This window comes from Lipomyces doorenjongii, assembly GCF_038497915.1.
Source record: "Lipomyces doorenjongii strain NRRL Y-27504 unplaced genomic scaffold V1508scaffold_8, whole genome shotgun sequence".
Taxonomy (NCBI): Eukaryota; Fungi; Ascomycota; class Lipomycetes; order Lipomycetales; family Lipomycetaceae; genus Lipomyces; species Lipomyces doorenjongii.
In genome coordinates, this window is record NW_027118075.1 from 1 (window position 1) to 23921 (window position 23921).

Genomic DNA, 23921 nt, shown 5'->3' on the forward strand with positions numbered 1-23921 from the left:
AGCGACAGCTCTGGCGCGACAAGCTTCCCCGACTGTGTCAGAAGAAGGCGGCCGAAATAGACCTGTCTCAGACTACGGAATGTTGTGCGCTCATCTGTTAGCTCAACAGGCCGACTTTCGATCGCAACCGTGGCGGTTTGAGATCGCAGTTAGGTCGCGTGGGCACTTGTTCTCAATGTATCCGAAGTTTCATTGCGAATGCAACTTCATAGAACGGATTTGGGGACATGCCAAGAGGCAAATTCGCGCGGAGTGCGATTATTCCTTCGCTCTGTTGAAGGTGAGGGTTTCCCGTATTTTGTCAGAGATTCCGTCCCAACTGGTCTGCCATTTTGCTCGCATGGCATGGCGACATATACATGCCTACTCTATGGACCTTGATGTCAAGGCGGCGACGTTTGCCGCTAAGAAATACCAATCACGTCGCAGGCTTCCTGATAGCTTCGAAATTGATTGATGTCAGATTATCCCCTTGGCAGCATCGTCTGGGTTCAGTTTGCGTTGACCGAAATTCCTTCCTTGTCTGCTGTGCCGTGACCAACCCATCGCGCCAGGAATTTCGCGCGTTCCTCGCCGTAAATCGCAACTTTCGATTTAATAACGCAGTTAAAACGAGCCAGGGCTGATAAATGGCGGCTGGTGTCGTGGGTGGGATCGACATTAATGACTACTGCCACTCACAGGCCACCGATGACAGACTCGGCGAACTCGGGATTACGGTAGCTCGGTTGCCATCCGACCAATGCATGACAAAATTCTTGCCAAGTTTGCCAGTCTCGTATGTCGTCCTTACACCTGCAACGCTACTGTGGGAGTTGTCAGCTCGTGATGGCTTCATCTATGCATGGAACGCATTCAGGAGTTGCAACAATCTGGTCTCAATGGCTAGAACTAAATCACTGTCAAGCCCTTTAAGGCAATCAGAGACGTACCACGTATCGACAACGTTTACTCGTGATCGCTTTGCATTTCAATAATTTCTAAATCTGCTCTATTCATGCCAAATGAGCAATACGTGTGACACTCAGTCAATAACGACATTGCCTATGGTACAAGATAGCGAGAAGCTGTGTGGAAGAAAGCTGTTCTTTGACTCGTGGGTTAGGGTAATTGGATGGTTGCCATCACACGAATTGTAGCTGTACTTAACGTTAACTCACAGTCCAAATAATAGTAGTTTATAATACTGTTAACAAACCTAAAATTGCGTGTTGTCTAACGAAGAACGAAGGATTTCTCGCTTATAACTTTGCGCAAGCTTAATAGCGTTTATTGGTTGTTAGCGTTGCATTAGATCTACCTAAATACTTCATTTTAACGCAAATTAGTACAACCCTCGGCCAATACTTAAACTTTACCTAGCCCTCACGATAATTTGAATTCGCTGACTCATGATTGCACAACTGCTTACGAATAAAATACAAGTCGAAATTTTAAATTTTCTTGCACTTTCCGCTCAATCAGGCACACTTCATAGAGTCACCGTCCAAGTCCACATCATTGGTCGCCAATTTATGCCGGTTGCAGTCCATCACGCACTCCGTCATATATTTTCTCATTCTTTGCCTCGCAATTCGTGTCTTCTGTCAGCAGCTGCATCTCGTGCCCCACACGTCCCTACCTTTACTCTCCGTCAGTACCGAGCAACTCGACCACAAATGTCGACCCCATCTGGAATCGAGACCGTAGTCTCGCGCCTCGAAAACCTCGGCATATCCTCACCTGCGCTGTACGATACTCCTATGCTCAACGTTGCCGGAAATCCATTTGACCTGTTTCGCGCCAGCATCAGCAAAACTCTGTCGGAAGTCTCTGGAGTGGAGGCAGACCTCATTGTACCTGCGCTCGAATGGACATTGACCCCCGACAGAGGTGATCTTGTCATCGCGATTCCCCGGCTCCGAGTGAAAGGCAGAAAGCCAGATGAACTTGCGGCCGAATGGGTAGAGAAATACCCAAGTACCCCGTTCCTGAGCAAAGTCGCCGCAAAGGGGCCCTTTATGCAATTCTTTTTCGACCCGCAACTGCTTTACAAGATCGTGATTCCTGAGATTTTAAAGAAGGATAGTACGTACGGATATGCCAAAATTGGGGCTGGAAAGCGGGTTATCGTCGAGTTCAGTTCACCGAATATCGCGAAGCCGTTTCATGCAGGTCATCTTCGAAGCACAATTATCGGCGGTTTCCTGTCGTCATTGCATGAACGTTTGGGATATGAAGTTATTAGAATAAATTATCTCGGTGACTGGGGAAAGCAGTTTGGTATGTACTTTTTCTGTCTGATGAATTGTCGAACTAGAATGCTAACAGTTCAGGTCTGCTCGCTATTGCGTTCGCAAAGTTTGGCGATGAAGCTGAACTTGAGCGTGATCCTATCAACCACCTGTTCAAAGTCTACGTTACTGTAAGCTCTGCTCAGGCCGCTGAGAAGGATGCTGGTGCTGCCGCAGAGGCGGTTCTAGCACTCAAAGCTTTGCTCGAGAAGGAGGGTATTTCCGAAGAAGAAAAAGCTGATCTCGAGAGCAAGCTTGTGGAAGCCGAGATCAAGGCGAAGGACTTGGCCAAGGTTGCTCTTGAGGCTGCCATTGTTCTCGACAAGAACCATCCGCTCAAGGACACGAAGGACATTGACCCGGCTTATTTCATTCCACGGCCAATCGATTCTGAGGCCAAAGCTTACTTCAAGAGAATGGAGGACGGCGACGAGGAAGCCCTAGCTGTGTGGAAGCGATTCCGGGAGCTCAGTATTACAAAGTACACAACGACTTACGAGCGACTGAATATTCACTATGCCGAGTATTCCGGTGAATCCCAGATTTCCGAGGCAAGCATGCAGAGTGTCATTGACCTCCTCCAGCAAAAAGGCATGTTATACGAAGATCGAGGTGCGAAGCTTATTAACTTCGCTCAACACAGCAAAAAGCTTGGAAAGGCACTCATTCAAAAGTCGGATGGAACTTCGCTTTACCTAACACGAGATCTCGGTGCTGCCATCGAGCGATACGAGAAGTACAAGTTCGACAAGATGATCTACGTCGTAGCCGCGCAGCAAGATCTCCATCTTGCGCAGCTTTTCAAGATGATGGAACTGTGCGGCTTTCCGTGGGCTAAGGATATGGTCCACGTTAACTTTGGTATGGTACAGGGAATGAGCACGCGTCGCGGAACTGTCGTGTTCTTGGACACAATCTTAGAGGAAACCAAGGACGCCATGCACGAGGTTATGAAGAAGAACCAAGCCAAGTATGAGCAAGTCGAGAATCCCGTAGAAGTTGCCGATCTTGTTGGAATTTCCGCTGTTATGATCCAGGACATGCAGTCCAAGCGAGTAAACAACTACAAATTTGACTGGAGCCGAATGCTCTCGTTTGAGGGCGACACTGGTCCATACCTTCAGTACGCTCATTCCAGACTCTGCTCCGTCGAACGTCGGGCCGAGATCACGCACGAGCAGCTCATGGCGGCGGATTTCTCTCTTCTGACCGAGCCAATTGCCGAAGAACTTATCCGGACACTTGCGCAGTATCCTGATGTTCTGATGAATGCTCACCGAAATTACGAGCCTTCAACCGTGGTGTCATATCTCTTCAAGCTCACACACATTGTTTCGAGCTGCTACAATATCCTATGGGTCGCTGGCCAGGAACCCCCTCTCGCCACTGCCCGGATGGCGCTCTACTCATCTGCGCGGGAGGTTCTCAAGAGCGGAATGATTCTCTTGGGATTAACTCCTGTTGAGAGAATGTAAAACTCTTCGTGCCTGTTACTATAATTAAATTTCCTTTATATATTGGTAGAATGGGTTGTTCAACTGTAGAATTAAATGTACACATACACATACATATACAATATCATACTTATTAACTCTCACCATAAACTTTTATTAGAAGTTGTAATTTACAGTATGTTACAAATCTTCGAATATCGTATATCCCGTCTATAAATTTACAGGTCTATATTTCCAAATTCCATAAGGAATGCAAGTCTTTATCTTTCGCCAAACGCCGAAGCTCGTTAAATGCAGCCTCAATCTCAACCCGACCCGATTTGCATCGTTTAAGCATGCGGTAGACCTCGATGATCCTCCGTCCAAAACCAAAGACTTCGGCATTGGAGGTCCATCCAAATGGTCCGTCGTTGCCATGCAGATTAATCGCCTTCAGCAACAGTTTTAACGCGGATGCTTCCCACTCTGTCAGTCGCTTTAATGAAGTCTCCTTCGTATCACTATCGCCTGCTTTTCCGAAGAGTTGCATAATCATCTCAGCCCATAGCTCTGCGTCCTGCACTTCATTTCTGTAAAGATTCTGCTTCTCGACAACAAAAAGCGACAAATCTGGCGCGAAAGCGTCCTCAATCTGCCGCGCGGGAGATTCCGTTCCAATAACCTTCCTCTCAGCGAATAGACCCAGGCCGTTAAATGTCTCGGTCGTATTGCCGAACATGTCAATTAATAACTTGGCAAATGATTTCTCACAATATACGCACGTCGTTATATACTTGCTCTTGAGAATAAATGTGCAGATAAAGTCTGTCGCAATCTCACGGAGATCTTGGTCGTCGTCGGAAAGGAAGTCCAATAACTTAAAGTACGCTTCGCGTAAGAAGATTGTCTTGGACTTCTGCAGTTGCAATTCGAGAACTGTCTGTACAAATGAGATGATGGATGCCAACGAAGCCTTTCGCGTCGAAAATGGCTTTCTGAAATTAGTCTACATCGTACTCAGAGTGGAGTGCAACATACCGCATCATCGTCACTGAACACTTCAAGGACGCTATTCCATCGCGAGTAATAATCGTTGCCACCTGTTGACACGGACAAAGATGCGACTAGCGGACCTAGTGCCTCTAATGCAGCCTCAGACACCGTGTTCGCTTCAGCAATCTGTAGATCGATGGCGCCATACAGCCCTTCAAACGTGGCGTAGACGGGCTGTCCATTCCACTGTTTCAGCCTACTCAATAACACGCTGAACAATCTGATAGTGGCCGATCGGACTTGGCTCCAAGTACTTTCACACCAGGTCATCCATACCGGCGTGATAAGTTCCTCGCACGCAGATAATGCGAACTCATCCACATGTTCAGAGATAATCTGCAGAGAGACGATGGTGCCGATATAGCTACCGGTCCTGATGCAATCATTGAGAATATTCAACGCTTCTTTATCGTTCGAGTTCCTTACAAGTCGCTGGACGCAGCGCTCTGTTAGGTATCCAATTATTTGCTCCTGGAGCAATCTATCTCCCACACCATTCTCAGTGGTCCTGAAACTACTTAAGACAAAGTCATAGAACTTGTGCTTTAGAATGGACTTTGGCGTTTCTGCATGAACGCCGGCAGCACTTGGGTAGTCAACAACGGATTTGCAGACACGAAGGAATGCAAGAATGTTCGGTGAACACCCGCACTTGACCATGTCTTCGAACTTACTTGCGAGATCAATATAGACTTCCACCGGTATTTCTGAACAATATTAGCTTAGGTCATCGCAAAAACTTAGACAATGTAATGTACCTGGTTGAGAGCTGCGCGATGTGAACGATTCCAACAGTACCTTTAATGCCAGTAGTCGGCCATGAGTACCATTTTGATTGGATCTCGATAGATCATCTGCGAGATCCCGGTAAGTTTCGACCCAGCTGGCCGTGCTGACAAGTGCAAGTAGTGAGCGCGCCGCGATTTCTCGAATCTATTCCGACAGGTTAGTAATGCTTTTATCTTACCAAAGCCACAGAATTGAGTACCTTCCAAATCCTACTCGACAGGCAGCTCATTATAAGTGGTCGAAATGCATCGAGCCCAGAGTATCCATTCGTTCCCTCCAACCGAGACATAAGCGACAACACTGGATACACGGTTTCTACATGACTTGCCTCAAGCGAACCTAGTTGATATACGTGTTCTTTCAAATGCTGCAGCAAGATATCCTTGACATTTTTAAACCGACTGAAAAACAGTCGTGCAGACATCGTGCCTACCGTAAGTCTCGAATCAGTGAACTTGCGACTTCCAAAGAGTCGAGTCTGCAATGCAGCGAACAGCATCACACCGCAGTTTCGGATTGACCACATTTCGCTGGCGAAGGCGTTGATTGCCATCGCGAGGGCTCTATCAATGAAAAATGCTGAGGGGCCCGATAGTCGGGCTTCCACGAAGATCGATTTGATGCAGTTTAATGCGTGGACTTGTGGTAGGTCAATCTTCTCGTCCGACAAGTACGCAGGCGTTTCTGCAATCTCAGCGAGACGGTCGAATGTCTTTTGGAGAAGTGGCCTATCGGGATTGATTTCCGCCGTTAAGACGCCAGCGACTAGAAACGGTAGACCGCCCGAACGGCGCGTAATGTACTGTGCCTTGCTTTGAATAAGCTGAATGTTCTCTTCTAGCCATTTAGCTGGTAGCCCGATTAATTTGTTTGAAGTTGACAAGTTACAGCGGGTACAGCATGCCACAAACGTCGGATAAACGGACGAAAATGCGCCTCGATGACGAATAGTGGCAAGTTCACTGAGAAGAAGGTTTCCCATATCCGTAACAGCCTTATCGTCGAGCAGCTTGCTCTCATCGTCAGGAATTCGGGACAGCAAAACCGTCAGAAGAGCACTGGATTCGCCAATAGCTCTCCAGGCATAGCTGAGAATAAGCTGTGTAGCAGGTCCGTATTCCTCTTCTAAACTAGCCAGATACTGCTCCTCCAACTCCTCTGGGAGATTACCTTCCGGAGAATCATGGCAAAGAATTTTCTCAACAATGCCCCATACAGAAAAGGCAAGTCGGAGTAGTCGCTCATGCACCTTATTCCAATACAATGCCTTCCCCTTAGCTTTCTCGGAATTGTAGTCAATCTGCTCAAAAATAAACCTTAGACCAGTAAAGTAGCCGTGCAGAGGATAATCCTTGACTGCCAAAGACAGATTACGTTCAGCCTCTTGAATTGCCGACTCCAGTATTCCAATGAAATTGTTCAAAAACATCGCTTCCCACTCTCCCCCATCGCCAAGTTTGCCGTACAAATAATAGCAGAAATCCATGATTCTCGCGCCACCGTCGCCTTCGCGGCCGCGCAATCCTTTGATCATGCGGAGGCCCTTCTCGCCATACCTGTCCACCACCAACTTCTTATCTACGCCGTCCTCCAACAATGCTGACACGGGTGCCATTTTCAGCAAGTTTATCGATGCATCTCTGACATCCTCATAATTATTCATCAAATTGTCCAATAACACCCTAACCGTCTTCGGCGTAAAAATTGGTATATTAAACGGAAAATCAATATGATTTTTCTCATGCCACTTTGCATCCACACGATCATCTAAGCCAGCACGAATCAACACTTTGAGTAACTTCAAACTCATATGAATGCGTTGGTACGACGATCCAGGACGAAGAAGTTCTCGCAGGTAATCAAGATACCCGTTCAAGAATTTCACGTTCGCAGCGATTTGAGCCTCAATTTCTTTCGCGCGGGAAACATTGCTTGTTATAATACATTTCTTTTGTTCGCGGGCAAGCGCGTAGCAAGAATCCCGGATGCGAGTAGTCATTTGTCTCATGAACCCATACACTCTGTTACGGAATTCGGGATCGGATTCGAGAATCAGGTCGTCAAAGGCTTCGGTTAGGATATCGAGGGTGGTAGGAGAGATGGGCTTGGATGCCTGGGGAGATGAGACAGCAAGGGAGAGGCCGCCGATTCGGAGATCTTCTGAGCTGTGATGGAGGAGCCCCCGCAGAAAATCCGAAGGTAAAACTGACGTGTTCGATGCTTCGTCGAGTAGGGCGAGGTCTTGTCCGACCTTTAAACATCCTATGAAAACTGAAATATCAATTTCAGTATGCAGCGGCTGCTTCTGTAACTCCTTAATAAACAGCCCGAAAGCGACGGCTGATATGCGGAAAATATTGGGTAACAAATAAATCTGGACATGTGATCTCAAATTATCATTTCGTAAGGCACTGACCACCTCCGAACCCCAAATCTCGATCCATTTCTTCTCGACAGCTTCAAGTGCTTCCGGATCCGGTTTCTTACCCAAAGCCTCAATTTCAGACTTTCGTATTGTGACCAAAATCGCTGTGATCATCTTCAAGACAGGATTAGCTAATGCATTGCTGTATGTTAATTGAAGTGAATCATGTATAATAGCTGGATCCTTGGCCAAAATTATATGGCCTCCTAGTTGCCTCGCAAGAATTTCGGTAGTAAAGTACACGACCCGCATAGTTCGGGGGTACATTAATATCCGGTCAATCCACTTTCCCAGCCTCTCCGTTCTCTCGTCCACTGTCCAAACGCGTTCAATAAGCGAAATCGTTTTCATAAACAGCTCACGTAAGGCATTGCCCAGCGCGGCACCTGAGTCACTCCAATATTCGCAAACAAAGTCGAAAACAATGTCTGCGTCGTTCGCTGAGCCAGCTGTCGTTTCTTGCTGCAGTCGAGTTGTGAAACCGGAGGAGTGCAAGCAGCATTGGCTTGTTCGCTGGATCCAAACTGTAAGTGTGTCGCACGCAACAGTCCTATATTCACCCAACCCGGGCGAAAGTAACAGTGAATTAAACAGGAATGGGTACATTTCTATCAATGACCTACTTATTCGTCAATAATCCACAGTGCTTGTCATGCTCAACCAGATTATGCAGTTACATACACCACGTCGCTCTTCTCGGAAAGAAAATCGTCAACCCGGTTAGCAACAAGATATTTTCTAATCTTCCGGAGCTCATCTTCAGATAATCGCTCGTTAAGCTCACGAGACTGAGCTACTATAGAGCGGATCACTGTGTGAGCGGATGCGTCTAACGCGGCTGCTGGTTCTTGGTTCTTCGCGCTCTTCTCAGCCATTTGATTGTTTGTCCTTTGCACTCGTTTGGCCTCACTAATACTGCTTATAATATCAGACGCGTAATCCTGCTAGTGAACAATTAAGGTGCATACTTGTTGCTGAGCTGATTCGTTTCAGCTTGGGCGACATTTCAAGGTACAAATTACAAGAAAAAATTCGAGTTGGGAGGAATATTAAAGTTTAAATCGTCAAGGAACCCTAATACAGTAAGTTCACGTGATCAAATTTCACTTGATAACTCGATTCAATTTGGTCAAATGCTCTTTCGGATCTGTGTAGGTGTTGGCATTTACACAGCTTATGTAGCGCGTGCTAATGCTATTTTTATGCTGCCTTCTTGGAATTACCTGGAAAGCTGACTGAGATGCTAGTTGAACAAGCTATTGCCTGTACTTACCAAATGCACTTCCAGCTAATACTCCCACATTCAACCAAATGGGGTTGGATAAGAATTAGGAATGAATGGCAGTAGCTGTGTTGCAATATACAATGCGCAATCATTATTCCTTGTACTGAAATAGTCTATGACATATTAATGGTGTGAAGGCTTAGCTTCGGGTTAGGATTTTGTATTGGCAACCAAAGGGGAGCATAATTCCCCGGCATGATGAAAAGGTTATACTTGTCAGTTTTTACCTGCTCACAAAAGCTTGCAGTCATACAAGTACAGGGACAAAAACCGGGCCAGTCAATAGAAGAAGTAGGCGATAACCTTCCCGAATTTATCATCACGCTCGCCTAAGAGCGGCGCCTATCAAAAATGTACACTAGTCCCGCCCCTGAACTTTGTTTGACAGCCCACAAGACAAAGTTACTGATTGTAAAGGAGACTTTTTGGTGCCTGCAAGTAAAATTAGGAGTCATTGTTAAATTTTGTAAACTGACGGTTGAAAGGCAGCTGTGGATGCGGATGTGGATGTGTACGGAACATATTAAATTTCATGTGCATCGTATGTTTAGTTAGCGTATTATGCGCAAGATATTCCCACAATGGCATGGAAAGTATTATTGATGGTGCATTAACTCCAGTCACCACACAGCACCAGATTAATACGAATTATAATTACAATACCGGAGCCTTTCAAATTAATTTCCCGAGAAACACTCAAATCCTGAATTAAACTACATAACACAGTTCAGGTAAGGATATGAAAGTGAGCATATGGACCAGGCTGATAACTGCGATGGCCTATGCAAGGAAACTGAACAAGCATTCGTCGGCCACAGAAAGAGACACCGAGAATAGATACACGATGGGGCGCGGGCGCAGAGCCCTGTGGTGGATTGCTGATGAGAAAAAGCCTATCCGCCCGATAAATGAAGACAAATGTGGACCCGTGCCGGGTCATGATCCCTGAACGGCGGAGTTTATGCGGACATACAGAATCCAGATACGAGACCTTGGCTAGCCCATGTAACAAGGCGAACCGAATTAGGCTCTACGACATATTTCTTTGTCACTGCAGACGGTGCACCAGAGACTTATACACCACTTTGAATAAAGGAAGGCCGCAAATTGGATCTCCACAAGGTCTCTGGTAAAGCGGTCCTAGACTGGCAGCGTTACTTGACCACCGGGCAACCCGCTTGCTGCCGCTGGTGATATATTTAGTACAGCACAAGCTTGACACACGCGGTGGCCAAACAGACGGCCGGCTATCTCCAGACTGCCCTAACCCAATTAATTCTAGAGCCCTAACCCAGAAGCTGCCAGCCACTCCTTATCGCCAATCAATTATCTTGACTGAAAATTTCGTTACTTGTGCAGAGACCACACTGGGTCCATTCCTTGGCACCTAGTTGGACCGCACATTGTCGAACATGATTCTGCCGTACAATTGGCCTGGATATGGTTATGAATGAGTGAGACTCGCGAAATAGTCGGCGCAAAGGAGGCTAGGAGCCAGAGCACTCCTGAGGATGGATGGGCTGAATGCTAACGTACACGGTTCTACGGCGAGACTCTGACCCGAGCCATCTCAAGTATCATGCTTTGCGGGCAAATTAAGTGGTAGGAGTCATCGACACCTTCGTTTATCGGTTGTGAATTGCGCATTTAAATATATACTCTATTGTATTTTATTTCTTGCTACTGACGGCCGTGAAACTGCTTCTGTAGTCTTGTCATGGGTTCGATGAGAACTCCGCGTCGGTACACTGTATATAGTTATGTGTATGTATGTATGTGTGTGTGTGGAAATGGTTCCAAAGTCGCCTGATAGGAAGGTTGACCCGGTGGAATCTATCCACAACCCTGTAACGGTAATACCGTGCCAAGCTCCAAGCCAGGGTCGTCTTTTTGTCCTGGCTCGGACAACGGGTCCGCGGTTATGTCATACTGTACAATAATTGCATACGACCCGATGCTAAGTATGAGGTATAGCCAGAGCAGGGGAATTGGGCGGCGGTGGGTCTGTAATGAAAATCATGATAGGACTGCCAGATGATGGAAGAACAGGCCCCTGCGTTCACCGTAACTTAGTTGTGCGTTTGCCGTCGCGCAGCAGCTCTCCGCTGCTTCCCGTTCGGCTCGCCAGTTCGCCCTACTCGTTCTTTGCTCTAATCTCCACTTCACAACTCCTCCTTCTCATATTTTCTCGTTGTCCGGCCTGTCTCGTGCACGCGTGAAGCGCTCCTCTTCTACTCAGGCTGCAGCAATTGGCCTGCTTTTGCACCTCGTCCCAGTCGCCGCTTTCCTAACTATTGGTTAAGATGATGACAAAAAAGATTGACCGGCTCCGACAGTGGACATCCGAAAAGCTCGGCAACGAGCAAAAGACCCAAGAGTCAGAGGATTTTCGAGAGCTCGAGTATGAGATTAACATGCGCTACGAAGGAACGGAGCGCCTGCACCAGTCCATGGCTCTCTATGTGCGCAACCTCTCCAAGCGCCGCGAGCTCGACGAGCTCGAAAAGACTTCGCCCATCGACATTCTGGGCCAGGCCATGGCAATATACGGTGATGAGTTCGTCGCCGATTCTACTTACGGCCAGGCTCTCTACAGGCTCGGTGTTGCCAACCAAAAGCTCGCCAGACACCAGGAAACATTCGTCGAACGAATTAATAAGAACTTCCTCGAAGGCATTGAGAAGAGCATTGCTCAGTTCAAGGACTGTCAGGTGTGTATATTCATTGCTATTTACGTACATTCTGCTATGGAGCTAACTGCTATAGGCCGCCCGTAAGAAGCTCGAGTATCGACGACTGGCCTACGACACCGCACTTTCTAAGGTTCAAAAGACAAAGCGGGAGGACGCTAGGTTGGAGGAGGAAGTTCGTGCACAGAGAATAAAGTACGAAGAGGCCGGTGAAGATGTCGTCCGCAAGATGAACTCTATCCGAGACGCCGAGAGCGACAATTTGGCCGACCTTGTCGACTTCTTTGAGGCCGAATGCGAGTACTACGAGCGATGTAATGAAGTCCTCGTCAATCTCCGAAAGAACTGGGTGTCTGAGTATGTCAATACCTTACGTTGTAATTGTCTCGAATTAAGGTGCTAAATTGTTCGAACAGCCTTCCAAACGGCTCTCCGTCCACTCCGAAGGGGGCACGCTCTCGTTCCACATCCATTAAGTCCTTCGGCAACTCCCATGAAGACATTTCCCCCCCTCGCCGCCCTAATTTCAAGTCAGGAGCGTCGTCATCGTCGTCTATTCAAAGCTCTTCTTCCAATGGATATGACTCAGCTCCCAAGTTCGGCGCCCTTCGCAATCAGTCATCCTCATCCGCCGATATCGGTTCAACGCTGGATACTCTCCCAACATCCATTAACTCGTCTATTTCTTCTGGCAAGCTCTCCTCGTCTGCTAATATCGGTCCTCCACGTCTGTCTCGTTCTGTTACCGAGCCTCCGCCACTCCCTGGTCCACGCCCGTCCCTTGGGCCGAAGAAAAAGCTCGTGAAGGCTAACTTCCGATATCAGGCGGAAGCCGAGGACGAACTGTCCCTCGAACCTGGTGATGTTGTTATTGTGACCGAGGAAGTCGACGCGGGCTGGTGGATCGGTGAACTTGCCGGCGGCGAACGATCTGGTCTTTTCCCGGTGCCCTACTGCACCGTTATCTCGGAGGGCAGTGCTAACGGTGGACCTGCTAAGCCGGCGAAACCTGCCCCAGTCATGCGTAAAGTATCAACGCTTAACGGAGATACTGAGCAATTTGAGGACGAGCGCGGTGCGACGTCCGTGCCTGCATTTCAGTCTAGCATGAAGAAGCTCAATGGCGGAGTCGGGCGACTAGGTCCAGGCGTCAGCGCGAAGAGGCCACCACCACCTCCTCCGAAGAGAAGCGGTGTCATTGGTGCGATCGGTGCGCGGTAGATTGATTGGCTGGTGTTAAGGGAAGTCATTAGTGTATTGTTCTTGCGAGTTGCTGCTGTTTAGCAAACAAGATGGTTGGGGTTAAAACTTGGTACATTATTTTGATCATCATGTGGTTTAGTTTGTGTTTTCCATGTCTGCTTTCGTGCAATTTGCTTTCGTTGTTTCCATGTGTGTATGATGGTTTAGTTTCACGCTTTGATTTTTTCTCGTTGTCATACTATACATCTTATCCTTATTTGGACTGTAACTCTGTCTCTCGCAAATTTTATATTCTTATTACTCACTACATCTTTATAGATGTAGGAGAATGATTTGTAGGTAATACTCTAAAGCATTTCTATTCCCACAAATGGATATGGGTATATTAGTTGTACTAATTGAATCTTTCATAACGGACATTATAAAATGTATTGCATATGCAGCCATCCACCTATCATACAATCAAATCATGATACAAATCTTTTGCTAACGTATACGCACTTGACGACTATTCCGCAATAGGGGCAGTAGGAGGCACCCACTTTCGCGCCGGTCCTGTAACCCCATTTAAAAACTTGCTAGTTTTCGCAATCGTGATCCCGACCTTACTACACCCATCCACGATTTTGAACCCACTGGTAGCATTCGCATCGACATAGTACCCGCTCATCGCTGCCCAGAATGGAGAAAAGTCACTACTAGGCACGCGGACGAAAGCTGTTAGATTGTCGACGTGCAGGATGTCGAAATGCAATGACGAGCCGATTATGCCAAGGTAGCGTTTTAGTGCTGATTGCAGAATTGTGTAAAATGTTATTAGATCTATTGTTTCTGGCAATGCGACCACTGCAGATGACGGAATCAGTATTCCATAAGTGACGTTAGCATTCCGGCAGTACTATTTCAATAAATAGGTATTAATAGCGTACATTTCTAGTTTAAGATAGCTCCACTCCGTAGCTTTTATCGTTATCCGCGAATTCCTAGCCGCCTTCTTATGCTTGTTCGCCAACTGTCTTGCTTGTCGTCGCTCGCGCTTCTCGCGTTTGGATATTTTACTCGAGATATTCGAGGTCGGTCTGTCATTTTCACCATCACTAGTAAGTTTTGGTCGCTTCGTCGTCTTGATCGCGTCGCGGGTGGTGGAGGAATCAAAGGGGGTGGGATCACTTGTGCGCCTTCGCTTTGATGATGTATTGCTCGCAGTGTTTGATTCGACTATAGATTGTTCCGCCACTACTGATATTTGTTCTGTATGCTGTATTAAGTCTGCCATCTTAGTAAATATGGGTGGAAGGTACTAGTGGACAATAGCCGACTCGGTCGGACTGTCAGTTTTTGCAAGATGTTTAAACTCAATTCGCATGCGTTGCCTATCATGACATCACCAGTCGACCACAATCTTAATACTATCAATTGCAATATGATCAATTAATTCTGGCCGAATTACTGTAGAATTGCACATATACATTAAAAATTACACCATTTTATTCCACGTGATCAAAAGCACATCTACTTCGTAACAATCGACACGACATCCTCATCAGCAACTGCATGCTGCAGGCCGCATTTCTGGGGACTGTATTTCACGCTCGCGCCCCAGACGAGAGCATATCTAAACTGGTCTTTAATCGATCTATGGATTGAATCACATACGGTTTCAACTGTTGCGTTTCTCCGCACGACAAGCGGATCGTCGAATTTGAGAGTTTGGCCGCGTCTGAAAACAGATGAGTACATATTCGTCATTGCGTAAGTACCAGAAACATACCGCTTGGTGTAGACCCGTAGAAGGGATAGGTCACTCCATATTCGCTCCACCAAATCTTCCAGACCTAGATCTAGCTCGCAGCTAATAACGACGGTATGCGGCTGTCTGGCAAGTCTATCAACTTCTTCCAACGACACAGCATCAATCTTGTTGTACGCATATAGACATCTAATATACGATCTGTGACTAGCATTGATAACATCAATGAAATCCTCGACCATCACATTCTCATCCCGAACTAGAACCTCAGCATTGTGTATCTTATAATCTCGTAATATACTCCCCACAATCTTCTCGTCAAGATACTTCGGCGGCGACGTAGCATTGAACTTCAACCCACCCTGTTTCTTGACTTTAAAGTAAATATTTGGCGGATCTTTGTTCAATCTGATTCCCACAGACTCCAACTCCCGTTCTAAAATCGCACGCTGGTCTCCGGCTTTGGTAGCGTCGAGAATCATGAGTACCAAATCCGACGTTTTGGCAGTCGCAATGACTTGTCGACCGCGGCCTTTACCTTCGCTCGCGCCTTGAATGATACCGGGCAGATCAAGGATCTGCAGCTCTGCACCATTATACTCTAGCACACCCTACAAATTGTTAGTCATTGCAATTATCCTCAATCAACAGAAGCTCTAGCGTACAGGCACGGAAGTAAGAGTAGTGAACGCATAGTTCGCCACTTCGGACTTGGTCTTGGTAATTTTGGATAGTAAACTAGATTTTCCGACAGACGGGAACCCAATAAGCGCTATCCGTGCGTCTATTATGAACACCTCAATCAGTACCAGTGTGGCAAAAAAGAGACCATATTCCAATATCAGTTAAGACATACCCCCACTTTTTTGGACTTCAAAACCTTGACCACCGCCAGACGAGCTACCGGGAGTCGGCTCTAACAGTTGCGCTCTGTATCTTGCTAATTTCCCTTTAAGTAGACCCTCAACAAATATCAGCATCCCATATTCATTCATAAGTAATACGGCTTTAACTGACGTACAATATGATATTCTGTGGCCTTGTTTTTCTGGGTCCGGTTCAATTCTTCTTGAATTGATTGAATCTTCTCGCTATATTGATCACCAATGATTAGCAATTTTAACAACGACAACATAATTAAGCAGGTAGACATACAGAATACCCATTTTGAAATATATGTGAACCGGGAGATTTGAAACTTATAACGATATTCTTGATTCAATTCAGCGCCTTGATTGGATTTTTGGATTATTACAATCGTCTAATCGCTCGTCCTTTAGTACCCTACCCTAACCCTTACACTGATGGGAAAATGCGCTACCCCTGAATTCCTCCATGATGAAGCTCCGAAACCAATTGAGACCTGCTATCAATCACTCTAGTATATCATTAACTGACTGTACAAATGGCTTATATACAATATCGTCACTGAAATATCAAACAAAACGCCGACCAAGTCAATCCCATATCAAACAAAACATCATCGATTCACATAACTAAAATCCTACACAACCTACTGTTCTATTTGACAACTCGTTCTATTGTGATTTTATTCCGAGACCTTGGTTTAAAATACTTCGGTTCTCTGTCAGTTGGTTAAGTCGTCGTCTATTGACTTCTGCTGATTTCTCCTTTAAAGACCTCATTTCCTTCGATAACGCCTGTACCATCTGCACGGTCTCTTTCCCTTTCCGCGACTCTTCATCAAGCTGCCGCTGTAATTCTACTATCCGTCTGTCTTGCTCTTGGCCAAATTCGGTCAAGTGCTCGGAATGCTTCTGAACCTCCTCTAGAATTTCCAAAAGCTGAAGGCGCTTCTCTTCAGTTTCTTCGAATTTTCGTTTCCAGTACAAAGGATCTACTTCGTCGGCCGAAGTCACAGAGCCCGTGGATCGAATTGACTGCCGACCGCCGCCCGCTCGTGCCCTGATATCAGTAAGAGCCTTGTGCGCTGCTAATACTTCTAGATTCTGGTTATTCTCCAAAACTTGATCGCATATGAATCGAAGTTTCTTCAATTGGCGTTCTGAATGACGATGTGGCCTATGGAGATTGTCCTCCTCTTTCTTGTCGGGATTCTCATCTCTACGGGCACCAGAAAATTTGCTGCGCTTGGACGGTTCTGCTACTATTTCCTGCTTCGGAGCAATGTCAGGGTCAGTCCTCGACCCTGGCTTTGTCTCAGCATTACTGGAGCTATTTTCGCCAACCTTTCGCCGCAGAGCAAAGCTAGTTACTGGAGTTTCGGCTAAATCTAATCGATCAATGACACTCTTAGGCGTCCACGGACTCGGAAACTTTCCGGGGAAATTTCGTGGCAATCCTGATCGAATTCTCCCCGTAGAGGACTTGGAGATATCACCATGGTCGCTATGTGCGTCGGAACCAAGATCCTGCATTGGAGCAAACGATACAAATTTCTTTGTGCCAGCTGTTCCAGGAGTGCGTAGTATGCTCACAGGAAGTTCTTTCGGTACTGGCTTGCGAGTTGGCGTGTCGATTGTAGGAGTCCGTGGCTCTCGCGCCGCAGACTTGGTGAGCTTGAAATCGGCAGGCCGCTGTATAAACGTCGCTGGTCTCGCATTTTCCTTATCAGCTTTGGAAGATGCTGCAGTCGACGTGAGTTTGCGAAGTAGTCGAGATCGAAGCGACTCAGCTGGACCTGTCGAGGACAAATGAGGTGGATGCCGTATGGAATCTTCTGTAGTATCGCGCATTATAACATCGTCGTCTATGTCCTCAATTTGATCGTCCAGTATTTCTTGGTTTACGCCGTCTTCGACAGCTTCACGCGACGGAAGTGGGGTGCCTGTGAGGAACGTCGGTAAAGCTTTCCACGCCCATGCTGACGCGGCAGGGCTCTCGGGGAACGGATCTAAAGTAGGTTGTTATAATTAATTCCTTCATGTAATGCCAATGATATAGTACCTATGGACAAATCTATTCCCTCTTCTAACAGTTTCTGATCAATTGTGGTTTCATCGACCGTGTCGCCCTCAAATAACCAGTCCAGCATTCTTCGCGATTAATAATCTCCGAACAAAGTTTCAGAAAAGTCAGTACTGCAATATAAAATGAGAAAAAGAAAATTTGTGCATGGCGGATGATGCGACGTGGATAGATAGATGTCGCGATATATCGTGTTCTCACTGTTGAGTACGTGTTGTGTTTGTTGTTAGGAGTAGAGGCGGTCGGAGATCTGCTATCATGAATTGTTGCCAGGGTAACCTTGCCCTCGTACCAAGCGCCGCATCGAATTTGTCGTCGATATAACACTGAGGAGTGCCATTACGAATACACAGTAAGCGTCATAATCGCAGAAACGCCGCACTAAGAAAACCTCCGCGGCGCCGAGGTTGCAAGGTACGACACCCTTTGGATCAACGCAACGCTGCAGTTCATCCGCGTCACCATTAGATGATGGGCGCTACTCCAACGTTCCTATGACTCTTTCCCTCCTTCTTTCACCTCCAACCCACTCGCAATCTCTTTATTACACATAACTACATTAGATCAGATCCTAGCCATGGCGGCTTAAGCAGCTGGCTGTGCTAAGGGGTATGGGCATATTTCTGCTAACTTTCCACAACTGAGATCCAATCATCCGTAGGATGGCATCTGCGGTTCTGATTTTAATGACTGACACATGCTTCATAGACAGCTTCTCCAGCTCTCTTACGCGCTCTGCCTGCACATTGCTTTGCAGCCAAGTCAAGTTCAGCACCTTGACCGTTTGTAGTTATCGCAGTTTTACCGCTACGATTTGTCCTTTCACATACCTGCTGTTACTACACCGGCACGCCAAAATACTGGGGCATTCGCTTATTTGGTGGACTCACGCGAAACGACACCACGTACACGACACCACCGATAAAAATTGACGGGACAACAACGATTACTGCGTTCAGTTGTATGAATGATTGTGAATCATTCGTTATGTTCATGGTCGGTACACAGGCTAATATAATAACTGTCCACTCTTATTATCGTTCGACTACAGCACAGTGAAACCGAACACAGATATGGCGAAGGATCATTATATAGAGACACAGACAAATGAAGTAGAGGCATTGAAAGCCATCTATATGGACGATTTCTCTGAGAATGAGTCAATCTCGGCATGGAATGTGAGTCGTGTGACTGTACATAGCTTGATTGGCATCGATCGATTACTGACGCATTTACGTTCGCAGAAAACTGCGAGTCCGTCGTTCAATATTAGACTTCAAGCGCACCCGGACGTGGCGTCAAAGGCCGTTGCGTCGTTGGTTTTGAGGGTCAAAATGACGGCGACGTATCCCAGATCGATTCCCATTATCACAATTGAGAATCCGAAGAACATTCGGAATAGTCAGTTGAAGGAGATCACAGATTATGTCAATACTCGTCCTAAGGAACTCGTCGGAGAAGAAATGATTTATGAAATTTCCACAACGGTACAGGAAATGCTCGAGCAGATCCAAGACACTCTTAAATCTGCGAAAGAGACTTTGGAAGATGAGCGCGTGCGCCGAATGGAGGAGGAGAAGGTCAAGGCCAGACAAGAAGCTGAAGCTCAGAGGAAGTTCCTTGAACAGACAAACCAAGAGGAGGAGCGTGTTCTTGAGGAAATGATTAAGGAGGAAATGCGGCGTCGCAAGGATAAAGCAAAAGAACATAGAGATCGCTCCAAATCAGCCAGCATCATTGAAGACGACTTCTCCGACGATTCAGTGATGTTTGACAGAATCATCAAGGCGAAAACTTGGGACGGCAGCATTGTGAGCTTTCGTCGTGTTGTTGGAAAAGTTCCGCTGATTGCCAATGGTTCGCTTGGGCGATTCTATACTGTTAAACCCCAGTTGCCAGGGGACAGAGCCAATGTGGACGCAGTCTTCCTGCTTCATGAATTAGAATTGACGGAAGAGTTTTGGAACACGTCTGAAGGCAAGCGGCAACTAGAGTCGCTTGAAGAGGAGCTCAACTCATTGAAAATACTCAGACACGATAATGTCGTCATGCTCTACGATTTTAAAGTAGCGCGTCAGCAGTCGGCCTGGGTAATCGATATATTGACTGAATATCCGAATCTCGGCACTTTGGACGATCTTCTTTCGACGGTTGGCACTATTAGCATTAATGTCGCCCGAGAATGGACGATTCAGCTGCTTGAGGGTCTTGAAGATTTACACAAACGAGGCTTCTATCATAAAGGCATTGACTTACGCTCAGTCGGCATATTCCGCGACAACCCCTACTCTGGCACGATTGCTAAAATATCCAACGTCAGCTACATTGCGAGGCTTGAAGAAATGGACACCAATCATCCATTTACTGATAAGCCTTCCAAGTCTTTGGTCGCTCGAAGGTGGCCGCCTCCGGAGTTCGCTGGTGGCAATAATTTAAAACCAGGTAGAAAGTCAGATATTTGGGACTTCGGCGTGGTGTTCTTGCAAATGATTTGCGGCAAGTCTGTTACAAGAGAACATGAATCTCCGCAAGACCTCATAGAGACTAAGGAATGGTCGGAGCCATTGCATGATTTTCTCATGCGCATATTCAAAGAGAATTCCAGGAAACGTCCATCTGCATTTGAGCTACTGCCATCGCAGTTCTTACGCAATGATGCCCCTTCTCAGATCCCCACAACCACATTGGCTTACAGTCCTCAAGTGTCATCGGTAATCATCCGAAGAGCTAGCTCTTCAATTGATGGCCGGAGCTCCAGATTTGCGAAAGAGGACACCTTGACGAGCAGCAATCATCGATCGCGATATTTGCAGGACTTCGAAGAGGGTCAGCTGCTCGGTCGAGGTGCATATGGCGAAGTTGTAAGGGCGCGCAATCGGCTTGATGGACGGTTTTATGCTATAAAAAAAATTCGCCATACCCAAAACAAGCTCACGAGCATTCTGAGCGAGGTGATGCTTTTGTCTCGGCTATCACATCAATACGTTGTTCGATATTTTGCGGCATGGCTCGAGGAGGATCATTTGTATAGGGACGACGGTATCAGCGAGGCTATTTCGACAGACAGTGAAGAAGATGGTGATGACGACGTCGACCTCCAGATGTATGCTTCTCAAGAGTTGGGCTCCATGAGCGGCTTGGACTTTATGTCGAATTCATTGCAAGACCTTCATATTGAATTTGGTTATGACAGCGACGATTCTACGCCTAAGGATGACCACACCCAGAATAACGGTACAAGTGCTGATAATGAGTCCGTCAATGGGACCGTCATGCGCCGGTCAGCAATCGTTGGCCAATCCATCAGGAGTACACTATTCATTCAGATGGAGTATTGTGAGAAGCACACTCTGTATGATTTGATTCGACACGGGTTGTACCAGAATCCGGATGAGTATTGGCGATTGTTACGACAGATTTTGGAAGCTCTAAACCATATTCACAACCAGGGCATTATTCATAGGGATTTGAAGCCCACGAATATTTTCATTGACCAGGCTCAGAATTGCAAAGTGGGAGATTTTGGTCTTGCGAAGAACGTGCACAGTGAGAAGGTTGCCATGAGCAACGACGCAGTTGCTGGAGAAGATCTCACAACTGACGTTGGTACAACGTTCTATGTTGCCGTTGAAGCCATCGGGGATGGTAGTTACAACGAGAAAGTTGATATGTATTCGCTTGGAATCATCTTCTTCGAGATGTGTTATCCTCTGAAAACTGGAATGGAACGCGTTCAGGTCTTGAAGAATCTTCGCAAGGCATCGATTACGTTTCCGCGCGATTTTCCTAATGAGAAGACTCGTGAGTTGATGATCATCGAACATTTGTTAGATCACAGACCGGCGAACCGTCCCAGTGCTGGGGAGTTGCTTCGTTCAGGTCAGTTGCCCGTCCGCATTGAAGACGAAATGATTCAGCAGACTTTGCGTAGCCTTACGGATCCCGCATCTCCTTGGTTATCACAGGTTCGTGATGCCTTATTCTCAAAGTCGCACGATCTTGTGAAAGATATTCTCTACGATAAGATTCCAAAGGCGATTAACGTTAATGATCTGGTATTGCGAGGTCGGGTCAAGGATAAGCTGACGACAATCTTCCGACTGCATGGAGCGGTGGAGGTTCCGACACATTCAGTTGTGTTTCCAAAGTCTACGGTCTATAACGTACCGAATCGGTATCAGTTATTAGATGCCGCGGGTACCGTGCTGCAGCTCCCGTATGACCTGACTCTTCCCTATGCACGCATTCTCGCCAGAGTCACGCCGCCGTACAGGCGAAGTTTCACGTTTGGTAATGTTTATAGATCTGAGGATCCGAGTGGTGGTGGTGAGCCTCGTGCTTATGGAGAAGTTGACTTTGATATCCTGTCGAGCGATCCGTCAGCATATGCGGTTGAGGAAGCTGAAGTCATGAAAGTGCTTGATGAGGTCGTGAACGAGTTTCTTGTGTCCGAGAAGTCATCCGTGTGTTTTTGTTTGAATCATGCGGATTTATTGTAAGTACCTCGTGAAGGCAAAATGTCCGTAGGACCTGACTAACAACATAGGGAAATGATCATGGATGCATGTCGAATAAATCAGGCTCAACGACCCGCTGTTCTGATGCTTCTAAGCAAACTTAACATGTCTCTTAGTATGAAAGACATCAAGAACGAACTTAGAGCCAAGTCTACGGTCTCGTCTGCAGCTCTAGATGACCTTGATAAATTTGACTTCAGAGGTGAGTGTCTCATTTGGGTCCCGACTGTACTTCCGCTAAGACTCCTCTGATTAGATGATCTCGATAAAGGCTTGTCACGCCTTCAACGCTTGTTCCAGGCTTCGAACTACAGCAACGATCACTTCATCTTTGTCACGAATCATTTACGGAAGGTCAGCAACTTTTTGCAACACTTTGGCGTGACGAAAAAGATATATCTCGTCCCATTGAGCAACTACAATGAGCGTTACTATCGCCGAGGTATTATGTTTCAAGTCTTTATCGACCAGAAGAAGCACCGTATTATCGCCGGTGGTGGAAGATATGATAGTTTGATTAAATACTATCACCATTCCATGTTTGTTGACAAGCCCGTCGGTGCTGTTGGGTTCAACCTTGCATGGGAGCATCTAGCCTCGTCTGCTCAGCGACATGGGAAATACCACACCAAGTCGCGCGATGAGGAACGAAACCCCCAGCTAGGGGAGGCATTGTGTGACGTTCTTGTGGTTGGCAGCTCATCTGACGCAGCGACGTACGGATTAGCTATTGAGATCGTGCAAGAACTCTGGGCGAGCAGTATCAAGGCCGAATTAGCGCCGATCGGATCTTCGCCTGACTCGCTAGTATCGTATTCGAGGACGTCGGGAGTGAACTGGGTTATCATTGTCAAATCGTTGCTGAATAATGAATCTGCCACTTTCAAATCGGTGAAGGTCAAGAATATGTCACGAAGAGATGACGTTGATATTGATCGATCGGAAGTTATCCCACACCTTTTACAGGAAATCCACGAACAGGAGAAGGCGGTGCTTAATACTACTCGCGGGTCTGTTTCCAAGCATCCGGTGAACGTCTCTCAAGACGTCATGATCATCCATAACGATGTCGACAGAAACGAAAAGAGCGGTAAACAGAGTAAAGGTGGAGCGCGGAAATTGAAGAGACGCGACGCGGATGAAAAGAAGGCGCACGAGTATGTGTCTAGCTACATAAGCTCGCTGTCTGATGCGCCTGTGTTTGCAGTCGATTTTAAGGCGGAGTTGATGGCGCTAATTCCGACAATCCCGCTTGCACAAGATGGATGGCGGAAGATCATCAACGGGGCACCGTCGTCACAGAGACAGTATGCTAGCCGTTTGTTTGATGCCTTGCTTAAGGAATCGGATAAGGGTACAAAGTGGGCAATTGTAGTCTCCTTTTCTGCGGAGAAGATCATTGTCTTAGACATTCAAAGGTAGTGACTCAGATACTACTGGGATTTTTGTCAGCTACATGGCAAAGTGTGTGTTGGTATAGTCTCTGTCTCACTCATATCTCTTCTCATTGCTATTATCTTGTTAAAATATCGTGTTTTTGGCGTAGGAATATTG

The 23921-nt window shown here is 46.7% G+C and overlaps 7 protein-coding genes across 7 annotated transcripts; 3 read left to right on the forward strand and 4 right to left on the reverse strand.

The window, feature by feature from the left end:
• Positions 1 to 1658: 1658 nt before the first annotated feature.
• V1508DRAFT_430758 (uncharacterized protein) lies at positions 1659 to 3748 on the forward strand (the record flags this gene model as incomplete). Its single annotated transcript, XM_066941918.1, has 2 exons — positions 1659 to 2262; positions 2316 to 3748. 2 exons carry the CDS (start codon positions 1659 to 1661, stop codon positions 3746 to 3748), a joined length of 2037 nt encoding a protein of 678 aa, XP_066797650.1.
• A 52-nt stretch (positions 3749 to 3800) lies between these two features.
• V1508DRAFT_411686 (putative death-receptor fusion protein-domain-containing protein) lies at positions 3801 to 9181 on the reverse strand. Its single transcript, XM_066939504.1, has 6 exons — positions 8942 to 9181; positions 8655 to 8888; positions 5748 to 8592; positions 5518 to 5692; positions 4745 to 5466; positions 3801 to 4697 (listed from the first exon to the last, which is right to left on the reverse strand). The coding sequence occupies exons 2-6, from the start codon at positions 8846 to 8848 to the stop codon at positions 3954 to 3956; spliced, it is 4680 nt and encodes a 1559-aa protein (XP_066797651.1). The 5' UTR covers positions 8849 to 8888; positions 8942 to 9181; the 3' UTR covers positions 3801 to 3953.
• Positions 9182 to 11564: 2383 nt separating this feature from the next.
• V1508DRAFT_350279 (uncharacterized protein) lies at positions 11565 to 12351 on the forward strand (the record flags this gene model as incomplete). The annotated part of the gene is made up of 2 exons (XM_066936781.1): positions 11565 to 11969; positions 12025 to 12351. 2 exons carry the CDS (start codon positions 11565 to 11567, stop codon positions 12349 to 12351), a joined length of 732 nt encoding a protein of 243 aa, XP_066797652.1.
• Positions 12352 to 13472: 1121 nt separating this feature from the next.
• Positions 13473 to 14463, reverse strand: V1508DRAFT_411695 (uncharacterized protein). Its single transcript, XM_066939505.1, has 2 exons — positions 14076 to 14463; positions 13473 to 14015 (listed from the first exon to the last, which is right to left on the reverse strand). Exons 1-2 carry the CDS (start codon positions 14425 to 14427, stop codon positions 13660 to 13662), a joined length of 708 nt encoding a protein of 235 aa, XP_066797653.1. The 5' UTR covers positions 14428 to 14463; the 3' UTR covers positions 13473 to 13659.
• A 45-nt stretch (positions 14464 to 14508) lies between these two features.
• V1508DRAFT_411698 (P-loop containing nucleoside triphosphate hydrolase protein) lies at positions 14509 to 16141 on the reverse strand. The gene is made up of 6 exons (XM_066939506.1): positions 16057 to 16141; positions 15923 to 15992; positions 15758 to 15863; positions 15567 to 15685; positions 14923 to 15512; positions 14509 to 14871 (listed from the first exon to the last, which is right to left on the reverse strand). The coding sequence occupies exons 1-6, from the start codon at positions 16065 to 16067 to the stop codon at positions 14664 to 14666; spliced, it is 1104 nt and encodes a 367-aa protein (XP_066797654.1). The 5' UTR covers positions 16068 to 16141; the 3' UTR covers positions 14509 to 14663.
• A 19-nt stretch (positions 16142 to 16160) lies between these two features.
• Positions 16161 to 18067, reverse strand: V1508DRAFT_381847 (uncharacterized protein). The gene is made up of 2 exons (XM_066937707.1): positions 17830 to 18067; positions 16161 to 17776 (listed from the first exon to the last, which is right to left on the reverse strand). The coding sequence occupies exons 1-2, from the start codon at positions 17915 to 17917 to the stop codon at positions 16440 to 16442; spliced, it is 1425 nt and encodes a 474-aa protein (XP_066797655.1). The 5' UTR covers positions 17918 to 18067; the 3' UTR covers positions 16161 to 16439.
• Positions 18068 to 18647: 580 nt separating this feature from the next.
• Positions 18648 to 23877, forward strand: V1508DRAFT_275764 (kinase-like domain-containing protein). Its single transcript, XM_066936500.1, has 4 exons — positions 18648 to 19028; positions 19095 to 22345; positions 22397 to 22569; positions 22624 to 23877. Exons 1-4 carry the CDS (start codon positions 18924 to 18926, stop codon positions 23787 to 23789), a joined length of 4695 nt encoding a protein of 1564 aa, XP_066797656.1. The 5' UTR covers positions 18648 to 18923; the 3' UTR covers positions 23790 to 23877.
• The last annotated feature ends 44 nt before the right edge of the window (positions 23878 to 23921 follow it).